The sequence below is a fragment of the Sphaerodactylus townsendi genome, linkage group LG03 (genome assembly GCF_021028975.2).
Source record: "Sphaerodactylus townsendi isolate TG3544 linkage group LG03, MPM_Stown_v2.3, whole genome shotgun sequence".
Classification (NCBI taxonomy): Eukaryota; Metazoa; Chordata; class Lepidosauria; order Squamata; family Sphaerodactylidae; genus Sphaerodactylus; species Sphaerodactylus townsendi.
Genome location: NC_059427.1, coordinates 127238242 through 127256494, shown reverse-complemented (window position 1 = coordinate 127256494; position 18253 = coordinate 127238242). Strand labels below are relative to the sequence as shown.

Genomic DNA, 18253 nt, shown 5'->3' with positions numbered 1-18253 from the left:
GTTTAGTAATCCATCCGTCCCCCCCACCAAATATACCTGGGGATCTTGCGTGGCACCCAGAAGCAATGCCAAGTGAGTGAGCAAGCGAATTAGAATCAAGACAGCTGGAGACATCTCCCTCTCAGATGCCACCGTGGCTTCTCGGTTACCAGGGTTTCCAAGCAAATGGCCAGTTTGTGTTCTGTCTGCTCCAACTCTGCATGAAAACAAATAGTGAATGTGTATACTAGATAGGCATTGTTTGTCAGATGTCTAACCATTGGAGGATACAGAATAGTTAATCTAAGGTTTCAAAATGAAAAAAAGAAATTCTTTTGTGCTTTGACCAAAGCGGTCCCAACATAAAGAATGTGACAATGGAAATTATCTCAGAATAAATATAGGTAAATAGCAGAAGCACAGGCAAAGGAGTAACACCTTCCCTTTATAACCTAGAGACACTGTAGTCAAAAGTAAATACAGTTGGAACACCTGTCTGTGTCTCATCATGCCAATATTTAAGACCTCAAGAAAAGAGATTATTCAGCATTTTTGAAACATTAACGTTAAATAAAAAGACATACTGGACTTGACGGAAGTTTTGCAATGATCTGTGGTCGCTGCCTCCTATTTCAACACCACAATCAACACACCGTGAGCGTTCCATGGGGCGACCACACTGAAAGAAGGAGGGAATGCTAAAATTATGACCAAACACAAATTAAACCGAACAATTTGGTTCTGTTGAACCTGAAAGCCAACTGTCACTGCACACTTGCAAAGAATCAAGACCGTGTCTCTCTGCAAGACAGTCTGGACCAAGGTGTAGTGTTGAGGGATAGTGACATGGTATGCAAAACAGAAAAGAGACCATTTTAAAAGAAATGTACTAGACGAAACACACCATCAATGCGGGCTCTTACCTCTCCAACTGTGCAGGGATGACCATTTGGACAAGCTGGTTAAAAATAAACAAGAAATCATTACATCGACACTGCAAATGGGTCACAGAACATTACTAAACTACACCCAAGCGCAGAACACTCACTCTTACCCCAGATACCCACTGTCATATAAAAGAGGGAGGGTGAATCCAACCCCCTCCAAGCAGCCTTAGTGCCCCATCCTCTAATGAAGAGGAAGATTGGAGGAAGGCTTCTTAGGGCAGAGGAAAACTTCAAACATTGTTTAGTGGAGTAGTAGAGTAGTGATACACAGGATCAGCCCTGGAGTACTGAATCTGATTCAGAAAGATCTAGATTTAAATCTCCACTTATCCATGAATCTGGGTAGGAATTTGACATTGGCTCGCATTCGGTTAGTCATTATCTCTCAGCCTAAACTATATCAAAGGGCAGAGAGTGTCTCTCATGCTGGTGTACCAGAATGTTTATACTGGTTAAAATTTTAGATTAGGACCAGTAAGATCCAGGCTCAAATCCTTGCTTGCTACGAAATGTACTGAGCGACTTCAGACAGCCACTCTCTAACCTATCTCACAAGGTTGTTGCAAGGCTAAAATGAATAGGGGAAAAGCAGACATGCTGGCCAGAGCTTCTGACAGGAAAGGTGGGATGAAATAGCATTAAACAAACAATTTTTCGCGCAGACAAATAAGATACACTGTGATACTACTAAGAGAAGTTCATAGTTGAATTGATGAAACTGAAAATATTTGGTTCTATAAAATGCTCGAATTGGAGTCTGTGTAGGAATCTTTGTACACAGCCATCATCTTACTATTTGATTCTATGATGCCTTGCTCAGAGAGCATCTACAGGTATTTCCATCTTTTTTTCTATCACTTACATTAACGTCGTCTCATAAAAAGTTTCACCAATGCTTCCTGTTAGTGCAAAGTGGCATCGCTATACATAAATAAATGCTAACGTGACCAGACTTTTTAAAAACATGATGACACCATATCTGTGGGTCTTACAGGATAATCCTGACACAAAAAGGATACAGAGGTCTGTAAAAGAAAAGCTGGCCTTCCCAACACCTTAGAATCCACAAAGCTACCATATACCTAATCAGACCTTTGGTCCACCAAAGTCAGTACTATCTGCTGGGGTGGTCAGAGGTTGTCCAAGGTCTCAGTCATAGGTCTTTAACACCACCTGAGCACCTGCTCCTTTCACATGGAGCTGCTGGGGATTGAACCTAGGATCTTCTGCAGGCCAAGCACTGAGCCATCACCCCTCCCTTACCCCTCTTTCTGAAAAGTGCCAAATGAGACAATGGCTCTTCCAAGATTAGACCGAGTACTTACTATACCAGTGAAGCTGTCTTGTTGCTTCCCACCGCACAGCCTGAGCCAGCAAGTCTTCTGGCATCGTTGGAAGGAAAGCATGCTGGAGAGAAAGAGACACACCTATCACAGTTATACCGAAGTATCATATAGTGCCATTTTTCTTAGAACAGACTTTCACCTGCTTTGGTAGTCCCCAGACACAGCTGACTCTTGTAAGCAGAAGCAGATATTAAGGACTAAGATGTACCTCCAGTTTCTTCAAAGTGCAAGAAAATTAACACAAGTAACATAGGCCTGGTTTAAGGGCCTGAGGGGTGGCCATACTGACCCTTACCTGCATAGTGTTGGGAGAAAATGCCAGATTTCTCAGAGGCTCAATGACTCGATTCTGGCCACACAGCAAAACAGCACCAATATGAACCACCATTTCAATTACTACCCTCCGTTGGCTGGAATCCAGTGGATTTACTGTCAGGGATGGGAGTCTGTTAGCCACAAGAGATTCAGCAAATGCTGCAAGTTCTGGAGAGGGAAGAACTTTGGAATTCTGTATGAACTCTTTAAGAGCTTGACGTTGCTGAAATAAGGAAAGTTATATTACACAATGTTACATTTTGAGGATGATGATGTTATCCATTCAGTCATTCTCGACCCTTGGCGACCCGATATGCAAGCTCTTTCTACATTTTTCAATTGAGTACTGCTTCCTTCAGCTGGTTGATGCTCATGCCTGTATCAGCTTTTATGGTATCTAGCCATCGTATTCTTTGGCATCCAGGTTTTCTCCTGCCACTGACAAGTCGGAGCATCATAGATTTTTCTAGCAAATTTGATCGCATCACATGACCAAAGTATGTAAGTCTGAGCCTGGTTACTTTCCCTTCTAGTGATGTGTCTGGTTTTATGCAGCTCAAGACTTCTGCGTTTTGTCACCCTAGCTGTCCATGGTATGCACAGTAGCTTTCGCCAAAACCACAACTCGAATGCGTATATTCTTCTTCTGTCTGCTTTCTTTGTAGTCCAGCTTTCATACCCATACATGGCTATGGGGAAGATGATGGCTTGGACTAGCCCAGGGGTCTGCAACCTGCAGCTCTCCAGATGTTCATGGACTACAAGTCCCAATTGGCCATGCTGGCAGGGGCTGATGGGAATTGTAGTCCATGAACATCTGGAGAGCCGCAGGTTACAAACCCCTGGACTAGCCTTTCATTTTACATTTTAGTCAGTTTCAAATGATTCATATCGCTCTTTGTATGGTTAAATATAAACAAAACAGACCCTTTCAACGGATTTCCCAATAAAAGCTGATGGTGAAAATATTTCCTTTTCTGCAGGAATATTACAACCAACCCTCTCCTAGTCCTCCCAGTCCAACCAGCCCTCTCCCAGTTTCATCTCTATGATCTGGAATACAAAGACCCTTCTCGCCTTGTGTGTGCAAGTCACCACATTGTCTGGCAGCAGAACAAGATATTTTACCTCCTGGGTAGGATGAAGCCTTGAGTCCTCACACCCATACTGAGATGTAAACTCTCTGAAAACAGCCAAGAGAAAGTGAAGAGGCTGGGTGGGCCTGGAGTCATTATAAAACTGGAAGAAAAAATAAATTCATAAAGATGGGCAGGGAAGGAAAGAAATTGCTAGAAGTAGAATTTCTATTTTTGGCTACTAGTCATAACTGAAATTAATGCAAAAATGTAATAGTAAGACTCCATGGGTATTACTAGCCAGAGGGTTGGGTTTTTTAAAACTCAGCCACCAATCAACACGTATCTGTGTGAACCATTTGTGGCCTAATGGGGAGGGAAAGACCCCCAGTTTTTAGCAAACTTCCCTGTCTAGCCAGAGACAATTCTTTACTTGCTGTAGGCATTTGTTTGTGGTTTTGTTCTGATGTTCACCGCCCAGAGCCCTTCAGGGAAGGGGTGGTATATAAATTCAATGATAAACAAACAAACAAACAAACCAGGAACGAGGACATTTTCTGAACAAGACCCACCATTTCAGCCCTGTACTCAAAGGCGTTCCACCAATAGAAACAGTACATAGTAGTGGGGATTTTAAAACGCATTTTCCTCAGCCTCCTTGTAGGTAAACTCTTCTTCCAAAATGGAATGCACTATGTTTACAAGAAGCTCAGTAACTCTGGTTATGAATGTGAGGAATAAATATCATTAATCAAGTAACCAAAATAACATGGCAGGAAGAAAATATCGCTCATGATGCAAACATTGCCTCCAATTGTCTGAATATGGCATGCAGCAGGCTAAAGATCACAACCATTTTGCTGCCCTCGATGCTTTGGTCAATATGCAAGTGGGCTGCCATTTGCACATTCTACCAATCCAATACTAGGTAACCAATGCTGTAAGATAAATTCTAGAAGAAAATATTAGACATTCCTCTGGACCAGGGGTCTGCAACCTGTGGCTCTCCAGATGTTCATGGACTACTGAGGCTGCCAGTTTTCCATCTTAGCATGGCCTTGATTCCATCTTGGGCCCTGCCTTTCCCCTCCCAGCCATTTTGATCGGGCGCCTATCTTTAAATTTTGCTTGCTCTTGACTTTGTTATTTAAATTTTAAGTAACTGCTGCTGTTGGAAATTTGTTTTAATGGGGTTAAGTTTTAGTTATGTATTTTATGTGATGTTATTGGAAACAGTTGTACTGTGAGCCGCCTCGAGCCCTTTGGGGGTGAGGTGGCCTATAAATCTAATAAATAATAATACTAATACTAATACTAATAATAATAATAATAATAATAATAATAATTATTATTATTATTATTATTATTATTATTATTATTATTATTATTATTATTATTATTATACACATAACAACACAGCACAAGTGTCTGGAATTCATCTCTGAATATCGAAGTCCTTCCTAAGGACCTAGGGATATTAGAGGTATTTGGCGAGAATATGTGCAGTTCTCCTAGAAGTGCTGCTCTGCAGCATGTGTGGACTGATGTTCTGTCCCAAGTTTAGGCTTTCCAGATGTTTTTCAAGATTTCTTTGGGATTCCTCCTAGACTACTAGTGTGGGATTACTGTTGTTCTTTTAAGCCACAAATCGCTCTTCAACTCTCCAATTTGTGGTATTGGGGTCCTTTTTTTGTATATTTTGTGATCATCTTTTTCCCCAGCTCTTTGTCCTCTACCCTGCTGTCAACTGGCACAGCAACATCTATGATCCAAACATGTTTTTTCTCTATCACTGTTATGTCTGGGGTGTTGTGTGCCAGGTGTCTGTCTGTCTGTATTCTAAAGTCCCAGAGCTTCTTCTTTTTCTGTGGTCTTCTCTGGCTTGTGCTCGTACCAGCTCTTGCTACAGGGCAGGCCGTATTATGATGATGATGATGAGTATGATGATGAATATTATTATTATTGTTGTAGATTTCACAGCTGCCAGATCTTTAGCTGGTTGTTGGCCTTCATTACAATTCGAGCCTCACCCAGAGGCCTAGGAAGTTGTAATGTATCGGCGTAGTATTCGTGCGGATCCCAGCAGGGCTGCCTTCTGAATTTGACAGATGTTAATTTTGTCAATTTGAAGTGCTGCCCTAATGTTTTTGGGATGGCGCCCAGCGTGCCGATTACCACTGGGATGACTTTTTCTTATTTTTCTTCTTATTATTATTATTATTCCCACCAGCCCCTGCCAGCATGGCCAATTGGCGATGCTGGAAGGGGCTGATGGGAATTGTAGTCCATGAATATCTGGAGAGCCACAGGTTGCTGACCCCTGCTCTGGACAAAAGACAAGTAAAAAGGCATCAACATTAAGCAAGAAAACGTATTTTTCAAACCCAGCTACAAAGAGAAAGAGAGAGAGAGAGAGAGAGCTGAGCAGATACATGTTTTCTTTGCTATGGAACAAAAGATGGTGCACTTTCAGGTCAACCAGACAACTGTGCCAATAAGAGGACAAGGCTTACCTTTAGGGCTGCTTCTATGCTGTCCATCTGGCCTTCCACCATGGCTTTTCCCACAGCATCACGCATCACTTTGTAGTTTTTGCCACACACCAGGAACCGATCAATTTGTCCAGGCGGATGCCTCTGAGGCCACAACACACAAGAAGTTCCATTTTTTAGATGTGAGAATATGAAATCAGATTATAAAGTAACATGATTTCTAGACTTACAGTTAAGATCTTCCTGATAATCCCTGCTCTGCAGAAGTGAGCCAGCTGGCAGCCAGAAGCAAGGCTTTATCAGTGGTGGGACTTCACGCTTCCACTTGAAGCTCACTTGGTATCTGTCTGTCTGTCTTACTTTCCCTTTAGGTGCTAAACAAAAGCACCTTTTGATTAAAGACATTGGTCTTTTTTAGGAATCGTTTTCATAGTCTGCTTCTAGCCTGTGGCCTATTTTACGTGGAACCTGGGCTGTTTTTATGCTCTGGTTAATAGTTTGTTAACTTTAACAATTTTAAAGTTTCTGCATGAACTTCATCTTTAGGATGAAACTGCCAATGGAGGTCAAAGGCTGAGGGCTTCACAAAGTGACCTAACGCAATATGATCTATCCTTAAAGCACCCTGGCAAATACCTTCCCCGCCATTCCTTGATTCCACATTACTTGCTCAGTGCAAACCAGATTCTGCTTATTTGCTTTCAAATGTTCCCTCTTAACAGATATCCCATTTCCACCACCCCCTTGCCCATATTAAATCACTGCCCAATAATCAACATTTAGATGTTGCAAAAGGCTGAGAATAGAGATAAATTTGCATTACCAGTTGTTGTTGAATTATTTCGGTCGGAAATATCCAGTGACACTGCTGTTCTTTGGAAAGGCCTTGTGTGAACTCCAGGCCATACTGATTAGTAATCTTTCGGACAAGGTAAATTTTATACCAGTCATTTTGACGGCAAAACTGCCTCACTCTCTGCAAGTGGATCTTCTCTTGTTCCTTAGAGTCATCTGCAGGGACAAAGGAAATTTGATTTCCTAACCATGTTAAGCTACTGATTCAGACCTTCCTTTGTGCTTTGTTTTTTATTTCAATTTCATGGTCAGTGTTGCATTATACCTCACAGATTGATAGTGACGGAGCCCACAATCCCCTTGATTCTGAGGCTGGAATTGACAGAACTAAATGTTCCATTGGTTGTCAGGACTGAACCTCAGGACTGAACTAGAGAAGTCAAATTATAGATATAGGTTTCATAGCAAGATTTTATCTGCTGAATAAAAACATAGGTTTCTTTTTTCTGCCACATTATACTTAAAAGTTGTATCAGCAAAACTTCTCTCATATAGCTTTGGCAAATTAGCATCTCATTGCACTTACTTGCTGTTCCATGGAATTCATACAGTAGTTCTGCAGCTCTATCCAAGCACATCCGGATGCGAGCCACTCCCTGCAAATACTCAATAGAAGCTTCATGAGGGATATCCTGACTGGTCCACTGAGCCATGAAGAAGCCATCATCCCGCAGAAAGGTTGCCTTGATTTCCTTAGAGGATGCCCCTGATTTCTCACATAAGGAATCCTGAAAGGAGAACATTTGTAAATTGAAGCAATCAAATTAGTCGCCAAGAAAACCCACTGAACTGAGATATAACTTACTGTACATCTCTAAAGTGGTGTTTTTAGAGTGGGGAATGTAGCTTTTTTAAAAAAGAGCACTTAGAGGACATTTCTGATATTCTGATGGCAGCAAAGGGTGGTGCCTCATGCCTGTTTAAGAAGCATGGCACGTTTTCAATGGTTCCTTAGGAAGAATTTACTCCATCATTAAGTCTGGCAACTGCTAACTTCTCTTGACTGCTAAATGAAACATTTTGAATAATTCAGTACTATATGCATCTCTAACCAGAAAACACTCTGTAATGACCTAGAATATATATAGCACAGTTTATGCTGGTGTTTACATCAAGCCTATGTACAGCCTGCAGTATCACTAGCACAGTGAATGTTACATTCTTGATTTGATCCATAATTAACAGCTTGGTAACTATGCAATCATAATGCTGGAGAAGGGACAGGCAGGAGTCTGGCTGGACAGTAAGGAGAAAGGCCTGTTTACTTCACTTCTCTTAACCGTTTCCCCTATTCTCTAAGTGAAAAAATTGATTAGTCCAAATCACAAGCACAAGTCACTTTCCTTCCTAAAAAGCTACTTGCCTAAATATAACCTGAGATTTTCCCCAAGTAAAAAATAAGAGCACAGGAAGTGTAATACAGATATTATAAGAATGCCGATTTTTCAAACTCATTCTAAAACATAATTTACTAACAGTGCAACCCAGAATAGAGCTATTCCAGTCTTAGCCAATTGAAGTCAATGGGCTTAGACTGGAGTAACTCTGCTCTGGATTGAACTGTCAACTTTAGAATGTGGAGACAATGCACCTCCAATCAATAGCTATGCAGGACTCAGCTCTAGCCAAGCCATGGGTGGAAGTGTGTCCAAGCCATGTGTGGAAGTGTGTCCTGCATGGCGACGGGCCCCAGCACATTCCTTGCAGCCTGGTCAGTCCCCTGCCCACCCTCCCACCAACACAAGAGCAAGCAGGCAGAGGCGGAGCTACAAGGGGGCTGGGGTGTGCCCGTTGCACTGGGAGCGCGCCGGGGGGGGGGGAGGGGGGGCGCAAAAATTTTAGGTTTGTTTTTTGTATTTTTAGTGTTTTTCAGTTTTTGGCCTGCAGGGGGCGTAGTTTTTAGGCTAGCAGCGCCAAAATTTCAGAGAGTTTTTGGGGGACTCTGATGATACCACCCAAGTTAGGTAAGGTTTAGTGCAGGGGGTCCAAAGTTATGGACTCCCAAAGGGGATGCCCCATCCCACAGTGTTTCCAATGGGAGCTAATAAGAGATGGGGGCTACACATTTGAGAGTCCATAACTTTGAACCCCCTGAATCAAACTTCACCAAACCTGGGTGGTATCATCAGGATAGTCTCTTAAAGATCCCCTGACATTTTGATGCTGCTAGCCTAAAAACTGCGTCCCCTGCAGGCAGAAAACCGGAAAAACACTAAAAAATACAAAAAACACAAACAAACATGGGGGAGGGGGAGTAAAACTCAGATTTTGCACCGGGCTCCATTTTCCCTAGCTAAGCCTCTGCAAGCAGGGACTGGTGGGGCAACAGTGGCAAGGCACTCTTTTGCTTGGTCTGGCCCAGCAAGTCCCCTGCCTGCCTTCCCCCACAAGGAGCAAGCAGGGCTGCTTCTGCCACCCCCACCACTGCTTCTGCCACCCTGCCTCTTCTGTTGCCCCCCTTCTGCCCCCCCTCCCCCCAACAATTTGGAGAGGCAATTTCAGTATTTGCCTCCAGTGCCATTTTTGGCAGGTGTGCCACTTGGTGATCTGGGCCAAGGGGGGGGGGGGGAGAAAGGCAGGAGGGGTTACTCCTATCAGTAGACACCCTTAACCCACCAAGTTTTCAAGTGCCCGAAGTATGTCTTCGTTCAATGGGCTTTACTGCAAGTAACAAAATAAATTGTTAAAAGCATTTAAAGGAGAGTAGAACACTCCGCATTTGGAAACACACGTTAACAAAAGAAATGTTAAGACCGTGAATTCCACATGCAGTCTCCTTGGGTTCAACAACTACTTTACAAAGTATACTGGGAGGGAGGGGGAGCAAATAAGACTTACCTCAAGGCAGTTCACAAATAGTGCATAAAGTTCTGTTTTATCATCTTCTCCTAGGAAACACTTTTCCACTTGCGACAAATAGTCTTGCATGTAGTATTTCACATCGTTGAAACTAAGGAAACAAATGCCTCATGTCACTAAGAAACAAAGCATTTGCTCCTATTGGTATTAACTGGATGTTAAATAAAAATAAAATGACCATTCTAGGAAGGATGCCATTAGGTAATGGGATCAGGAAGAAAGAACCAGCAGGATTTGAGAAGAGATAGTGATAAAAAGCCAAGTAGGTGTGATAAGTGTCCCTGGGTCCAAGTCATAGACACCAATGCCCATTTAAAGCCAACTGAGGCTATTAAAAAGTGCTGTGAGGGTTTCCATCCTGATTGAAACCCTTCAGCATAGTAGGGATGCTCTTGCCCATCCTTCCCCATACCTCTTCAAGCACCAGGAAAAGAGGAAAGCAACAATTGTATCCTGAGTGGGAATCAAATGGCTACCTTTCAGGCAGGAGGATATATTTACCAAGCTCAAAATCCTTGATCTGACAGTTCTCACCTGTACTTCAAAAGCAGCTTTAGAACCACAGAACGGATCACAGGAGTTTTATCTACCACATCATCAAAAGGGGACAAAGATTTCGTGTGCACAGTGGATTGTCCTGAACGAAAACAAAATACACCAAAACTCAGTTTAGAGAAACTGTAAAGTCAACGTATTTGAGGTAAGACAACTGAAAGATGTAGGCAGGCATACCCCTTTGGCCTCCTCTCAAAGTCGCCTTATGAGCAAACAGCAACCTCAACAGTTCTTCGATCACAGCTTTTTCTGGAGGCTCATTGTCTTTGAAACACATCACAGAAACCAGATCAATAAAAAAGCTGTTGCAAAACTTGCGAAATTTGGAATTTTTGTTGATGACATCACTACAGGAAAAACAGGTGAAAAAAAAATTACTAATCTAGTCAATTGTGGAATTGGCCAGGGTTATAATCTGGTAGAGCAGAGATAAGGATTTACCTGAGCTCCTTGGATACATTCACTGTGTAGTCGTCTGGCAGGCTGACTAGGCAGAATGGACAGCCCATCTGTGCTGGTACCAACCACTGTTTGATGCAATTCTGACAAAACACATGATCACAAGGAAGGCTGACTGGATCCCTAGGATCTCCCAAGCAAATTGGACATGGCTTCAAACCATACCTGTGGATTCAAGAGTCAATGTAAAAGAATATATATAAAAATTTAGTGGGGACTTCCCCATTTAGAACTCTTAGTTATGGAAATATATATTTAATAACAGTATTTAATAATGAATATAAAATGATGGCAAATTTCTAGAGCCACAGATTGCCCACTGAATTGTATAAATTTTTTGCAAATTTCTTAATTCCCAAGTGTTATCAAATGTAGAACTAGATTTTTTTAGTCCGGCTCATTGGCATCATGGTAATATGAAGATGCTATAACTACGGTTATTCCTAATCCTGGCAAATATCACAGTCAGTGAGCAAATTTTTGGCCTATTTCTTTGACAAGTGTGGATGTTAAAATATTAACTGCTATTCTTGCAAACAGACTCCAAAAGGTTACTGCAACTTTGGTTCATGAGACCAGGAAGGTAGGCAAGGCTCTGACAGTCGTGGGCTGGCCTCTGATCTGATCACTTTAAATAGTAGGAGATCTGATCAAGTCACCATGCTTGTACTTGATGCTGAAAAACTGTTTGACAAAATATACTGGAAATGTATCTTTGCCATATTGAATAAACTAGTTTTTGAATTGGCTTAGAATTCTGTATACATTTCCCAGATCACCGGAGTTTCCCAGTGATCGGAAATCACCCCCGCCGCCCCCCTTTTGCGCGCACCCCCCCGATCACCGGGTGCACCTGGGGGGAAATCACCCCCACCGCCTCCTTTTACACACACACACACCTTTTGTCAAACAGTGCAGGCTGGGAAAGCGGCCTGTTCCCTTCAGGCTAAAAACGGCCTGGTGGGAACTATACTTTCCAGGAGACCTTGCAAGCCCCAGGGTCTCATGGGAAGTGTAGTTCTCACAAGGCTGTTTTCAGCCTGAAGGGAATAGGCCACTTCTCTAGCCTGCACTAAGGTATCGGGTGGGGGCAAAAGGGGCAGAGCGCCAGGAGTGGGCGGAAAACACAGAGTGCGCACCGGGAGCACTCTGGCCCAACTACGCCTCTGCCTTCAGGTGAAACTCAAGTACATAATGGATGTGACCATGTCCATCATGGAGAATGTTTCTAAGATTTTTTAAAAATCTTGTTTCTTAGGACACTAGGCTATTAAGCTGTAAAGAATGTGGGCTTTTAAATAATGTCCCATACTAAATTTAGGTTCTAAGTTCAAGACAAATGAAGGCATATTTCCAAAGTAAAAAAGAACTTACTCCAAAAAGGTTTTACCTGCAACATTTTGAGCCGACTTCTTCCTTGCATTGGCACAACACTTTCATCACTGCAGTGAATGTTTTATGAGTTTTAATGTCAGAATCTCCCTGGAAACACTGCAAAGAACAATCCTGTCATTCTCTAGGCATTCTCTAAAATACAATTACAACTCTAAGTTTTATAGTAACTATAAAGTTCTGCAGAGCTGATAATTTATTGATTGGCTTTCAAAAACCAGCTAGAAAAGCTTTCTGATCAGCTTCACAATGTTAACTGTTTATAGTACAGAAATTCTAAAGTTTTGTTCTGTTTTATTGTTGACTGCTTGTTGATTTGAGTCTTAGAAGAAGAAGCCTACATACTTTCAAAAGTAGCATGACAGCAGTTCCCCCCATTATGCTGTGTACTGTGTAGTCCTTATACAGGACTGGAGCCAATACACATCAATTTTTCAATATGCTGGTTCTGCTCCTTGATTTTTTGAAACATAAAGATGTGTGTGTGTGTGTGTGTGTGTGTGTGTATAAAAGAGAGAAATATATATATATAAAAGAGAGAAAAGTTCACTAAAGGGTCATTTCAAGTTAGCAGAAGTTTGCCAAACCCAAAGGCCGGAGACAGTCAGTCTAGGGCCAAGCTACAGTTAACCTTTAACATGATTGGTGAATTCAACTGTAACTCTAAACCAATGAGAGGCTGATGCCAGGGTGGGGAAAAGTATCCTGTTGGATGTATACATTGTATATGCTATGCTAAGTTCAGAGAGCGACTGAGTTGAGTTCTGTGTGTGTTCAACTTTGTTATTGCTGAAGAGTTCTGTATAGTTTTATAGTCTTGTATAAAATAGACTTGTGTAACCTTGCAACTGCTAAAGTAAAGCCTTCCTATGGAAAGAACATCTTGCGTGGAGAGTATTTTTTCAAGTGTGATAGGAGGTTGCAATGAGTGTAAGAAGACTAAAGACCATCTCATCTTACCAGAGTGACTCCGCTTTAAACTCTGCTGATAAAAGATGTACAAGAACAAATGCTAGACTACTGAGCAAGCCCCAAGTAAGAATTTTGAAGGACAAGAAAATCAGTATTTTCTCAGTGGCTGCAAAAAACAGCTTGAACATGTGTACAACTACCTTGACCAACTATACAGTACTGGGGACATGATCTGATGAGCAAGTCTGAGACTTCGGCATCTTGCCCACCTTCTGAGACTTCGGTATCTTGCCCACTTGCTTGTTCTCTCTGCTCCTCACCTGTCTCTGGATCCCAGCTCTACAGGCCAATCTTTCTCAAATTCCTTATTAATACATCAATGCATAATCCACATCAAAGTCTAGAGTCAGGGACCGTCTGGCCCCATATGTCCCACGTCGGTCTCTGCGCTCGGCAGAGGCCAATTTACTGGAGATCCCCGCCCCCTCTATGATGCGGCTGGCCTCCACTAAGGCCAGGGCTTTTACGGCCCTGGCCCCTGCCTGGTGGAATGCTCTCCCACCAGCTGTCCGGGCCCTGCGGGACCTAAGCGAGTTCCACAGGGCCTGCAAGACCGAGTTATTCCGCCGGGCTTTTGGGGAGGCCGGCTGCTGATAGGTGCCCATTACCAACTGAGATCCGCTGTTCCCCTCTTAGAGGAGTTGAAGAGTTAATGGTCGAACGCCATCTGTTTTTAATTGATTATGAATCTGGAACGCTGCATTTTAACTGATATGAATTTTAATATTTTATTTTGTTCATCCGCTTGTTTATATTATGATGTAAACCGCCCTGAGCCCCTTGGGGGAGGGCGGTATAAAAGTGGAACGAATAAATAAATAAATAAATAAATAAAAAGGAAAGGAAAGGAAAGGAAAGGAAAGAGCCACCTACAGGTGAGATTAATGATCCTGCCCACTTGAGGGGGTTGGCAGGCAAGAATGAAAACTGACTCCCTTGTGTTCCAAAGGCTCTTCATCTGTGACCACTATGGTAGAGGCTGCAGTGATCTAACAGACTCCCATCTCCATCATGGAGTGATGGTGGGGAAATCTTGGCAGACACCTTTAGCCATTGATCATTGGCTGTTCCCACAACCTGGTGAGCCAGTGTGGATGAGATATCTTCAGCAGGAGTTCTGGTCACTCCCCTTATCTGGGGAGATGGCACGGACATGGCATCTGCCCAAGAAGTCAATAGTCTGGTGCCTCGGGACTTAGGTTAATGCTTCCAACTCTAGCCAGGCATCATGGCAGATTGTGCTGCAGAGTTGCTGAGGTGGGCAGCCACAAAGCCTGCATTCTTTTTGAAGTGTTTGAGCATCTTGTTGACCTGCAATCCTCACTAAGCCAAAATGTTATTGTGGTGGGCTGCTGAAGAAAGGTTCATTTTAAAGTGCAGTTCTGACAGAGAAAAGGTGTGTAAGGAGTTAACCTGGAGCTCCGCCTGATTGGCTGGCTGGTACTGCAGCTGTGTATAAAAGACCAGAGAGTGTGTGTTCCTGAGAGAAAAGCAGAAAGGTAGAGGAGAGTTCTCAGAGTTGAGAGAAAGAGAACTTTGCTTCTCAAGAGGCTGGATAGCCAGTTTTTCGTGAAGGACTGTGAAAGGCCAGGCTGTGTGTGAACCCTGAGCCTAGGTCCTAGAGAAACATCATCACAGGAACAATACTTAAAACACATGGAGGGCTTGTTTATAGGTCTCTGCGGAGAAAGCACCTAGATATGGGACAGTGCAGTGTCTGAGGGTGTGTGTTATTTAATTGGCAGTCAGGAGAGTCAGCCTGCTCTGTGAAGTTCAGTGTGTCTCTCCTCTGTGAAAGGAGTTGGAGATTTAAGCACTTGTCAAGATCTGTGAAAGAAGATTTTCCCTGTGAAAGAAGTTTAATAGAAGGAAGTTTTGTTAAAACTGAGTCAAAGAACTGTCTGAAACAACTAAAGGGTTTATCAAAGTATTCCTACCAAAAAAAGAGAAAAGCTTAACTATCTCTGTGACTTATTTTCTTGTAAATCTATGAATAAACGTTCCATCTTTGTTTGTTAATAAGCCTCAAGGAGTCTCAAGGAGTTAATAAGCCTCAAGGAGTGCCCAATCCAGCCAGATAAGAGCAGTCAGTTTTGGAGGGAAAAGTAAAATTCCCTCACAGAGCTATCTATATACCCGAGAGGAAGCAGTTAGAGTAAGGCTGACAGGATCTCCTGAAGAGCCTTAGGTGTGTGCCCGCTCGCTCAGCCCTAGCCTACCATTACAAGTGATCCCATGGGCATAGAGAGAGATCCTTTTCTTCTGTATTATCTTTGCTGTATGCTACTTTCATTTTTGAAGAGCTGTGAAAGTTCTTGGTGAGTGGGAGATCTGGAGCAGTTTTCCAGTGCTTTGTTGTTCCCATGATATTTTATGGATCCTCAATTTATTATAATTCATATAGAATTTCTTGGTATTTGGTTACCTTGGTCAGAACAGACACAGCATTTACTTTAAGGTTACCAAAGTGATCCTTTATGTATTTCATATAGAAGAATAAGTCCCAAGGACTCACTAAACAAGAATAGGAATCTTACTTTGCCAAGTAGTGAAGTGTACTTCTTTATCAGATCCCGCATCTTTGGCATCACTGTTTCTACTCCAATAAGCACATGTTCCACAAAGAGGGATACTGAGAAAACCCGATTCCACTGACTCCTGTGCGAAAGACAAAACACGGTGCGAATAATAAAAAGTGAGAAGAGCTGGTGAAATACCTTCCATCCCCAAAGTATATTACCAAAATGTACCAATTAATATAATATAATATAATACCAAAGTATAATACCAAAATTTCAGGGAAATTGTTGATGTTGTTCTCTGTGCAAGCACAGAGACTATAAGGGGCTCCTTTCTGGTTAGAAGGAAAGTTCAAAACAAGATGGCATGAATCCCCTCTCTAGTGCAGAGCCATTCAGTGCCATAGAAATGTAGATGACCCTCATCAGAGGCCAAAGTGGACCGTGAGGGGAGTGTGTGCCTTCTGGCAGACAGGTTGGGAAGGGGTGTGTGTGTGGAAGAAATAGAGAGGGGGAAGAAATGTAGCAAAATAAACCACTACAATTTATTGAGGCAAGTGGCCATTTTATACACCTTTACAAGGAAGGAGTCTATCTTGTCAGCAGCAATCATGTATACGTCATAGTTCATTGATGTGTTTATGTGTTTTAGATTATAACGGCCAATGGCCACAAATAATAAAATTTTACTGCTACTACTATCTCAAGTCAGACCCCGAAATACTGAAATTAAGGAAATGAATGAGCCAAAATGAATGCAATTTAAAATATGAAGAGCATCTGTACTGGAGCCACGTTTTATCATATATGATAAATGATTTGGATTTGGTGGAAATGTAAGAAAGCAGGAAAACACTAGATTTGATGAAATTCAACGTGATGAAATTCATCAACATGATGAAATTCAACGAATTTTACAACTCAAGTCTGAGATGAATCCAAAGATGTTACTAAATATTGCATCAAGTAATATTCCAAAAATATGAAACATCTTATTTAAGTATATGGTGACAGCAGCAAGAGTAATATATGCAGCAAACTGTAAGGCAGATAAATATCTAGTTTTGAATGAATGGATGAGTAAACTAACTGAATATACGGTAATGGCAAAATTAACATCCTTTATACATAATAGATCAATTTCAGAATTTTTAAAAAAGGGAAATTTAATTTTCAAATTAAAAAATACTATGGAGACAAACATTTAGATTTACGGAGCGCGGACACAAGTTTACACATTTTAATTTTTCCTTACTTATGCAGTGTGCTTTTAATTTTAGTTGTTGAACTTCTTTTCATTTTAAATATAATCAATCTGATTTCTGTTAACTACATTAGGCCCGGTTTGGTCCTCATTCACACTAAGCCCTATTTGCCTAAAGACAGCAAAAGATAGTCTAGTCTCCTCTGTTGCAATTTAGAGAGGGTGTGAGAAGAGGAGAATAAAAGTTTGGATTTATATCCAAACCTGTAAGGAGACTCAAAGTAGCTTACAAACTCCTTTCCCTTCCTCTCCCCACAACAGACACCTTGTGAGGTAAATGGGGCTGAGACAGCTCTGCACAAACTGTAACTAGCCCAAGGTCACCCAGCAGGAATGTAGGAGTGCAGAAACACCTCTGCCACTCAGGTGGAGGAGTGGGGAATCAAGCCCGGTTCTCCCAATTAGAATCCACCTGCTCTTAACTACTATGCCACACTGGCTCTCATGAGATGCAAAAGGGAAGGAAGAAAAGCTACATTAGGGACCAGAGCTGTAAAGCTAGAGTAGATGAGTAACTTCTTTATTCTCTTGAGGCTTCAAAACTGGCAAGGCCTGTCAGTAGGAAGGTGAGTACCAGGCTATGGAACCCAAGTAACTACACAGTAATCTGACTGACTGTATTAACCAGAATTGTTAATTTCTTTCAGTAGGCATTCCTCTGCATCTCTGAACTCTTCATACATGTAGTAAGCAATGTAAAATGCTACACAAAGCCACTATAAAAGACAAAAGGACGTCCCAGATCCAAAGAGTATACAACTGGTTCAGACCCCCTTGGCCAGCAGGGGAAACACTGATACAGAGCCCTCTCTAGCCCCATACAAACAGCATTCTTACATTCTGAAATCCTTACATTCTGAAATCCTTGGCCTCTGTGACCTACCTGACTTGCTGGAGATAGGGCATACATGGGCCAGCGCTGCTTTTTAAATCATTTGCTGCACACACAACTTCAATTGGCATCTGAAGATTCTTCACGAGCTGCAGCCATGTCTGTGGCTTGCATTTCAACATTTTTCCTTCCAACATTTCAGTGCAGGCCAGGGCAGCTAGAACATCCAGCACCTATGAATAAGATTTTATTACCAACTGCATTGCTTTACTTGTAAAATTGATCTGCATCACACAATGGTTAGGATTGAAAACAAGAATAAATGTACTATTTTCTATTCCCTGTTTTCTTAAATGGAATAATCTCTAAAGGCTTTTAGATTCTGAAGCTC

At 42.0% G+C, this 18253-nt stretch overlaps 1 protein-coding gene across 2 annotated transcripts in view; it reads right to left on the bottom strand.

The window, feature by feature from the left end:
- Nucleotides 1-18253, bottom strand: part of LOC125429180 (E3 ubiquitin-protein ligase RNF213-like) — a 94235-nt gene that overhangs the window by 16971 nt on the left and 59011 nt on the right. For both annotated transcript variants that reach the window (XM_048490048.1, XM_048490049.1), the window contains 16 exons: nt 17914-18095; nt 15785-15905; nt 12274-12374; nt 10866-11048; nt 10602-10771; nt 10404-10506; nt 9849-9960; nt 7537-7738; nt 6979-7166; nt 6177-6299; nt 3716-3826; nt 2568-2810; nt 2252-2333; nt 903-937; nt 564-658; nt 37-196 (listed from right to left, as the gene is read on the bottom strand). In XM_048490048.1, coding sequence (XP_048346005.1) covers nt 37-196; nt 564-658; nt 903-937; nt 2252-2333; nt 2568-2810; nt 3716-3826; nt 6177-6299; nt 6979-7166; nt 7537-7738; nt 9849-9960; nt 10404-10506; nt 10602-10771; nt 10866-11048; nt 12274-12374; nt 15785-15905; nt 17914-18095 — 2211 coding nt within the window. The remainder of the gene's footprint in view (nt 1-36; nt 197-563; nt 659-902; nt 938-2251; nt 2334-2567; nt 2811-3715; nt 3827-6176; nt 6300-6978; nt 7167-7536; nt 7739-9848; nt 9961-10403; nt 10507-10601; nt 10772-10865; nt 11049-12273; nt 12375-15784; nt 15906-17913; nt 18096-18253) is intronic.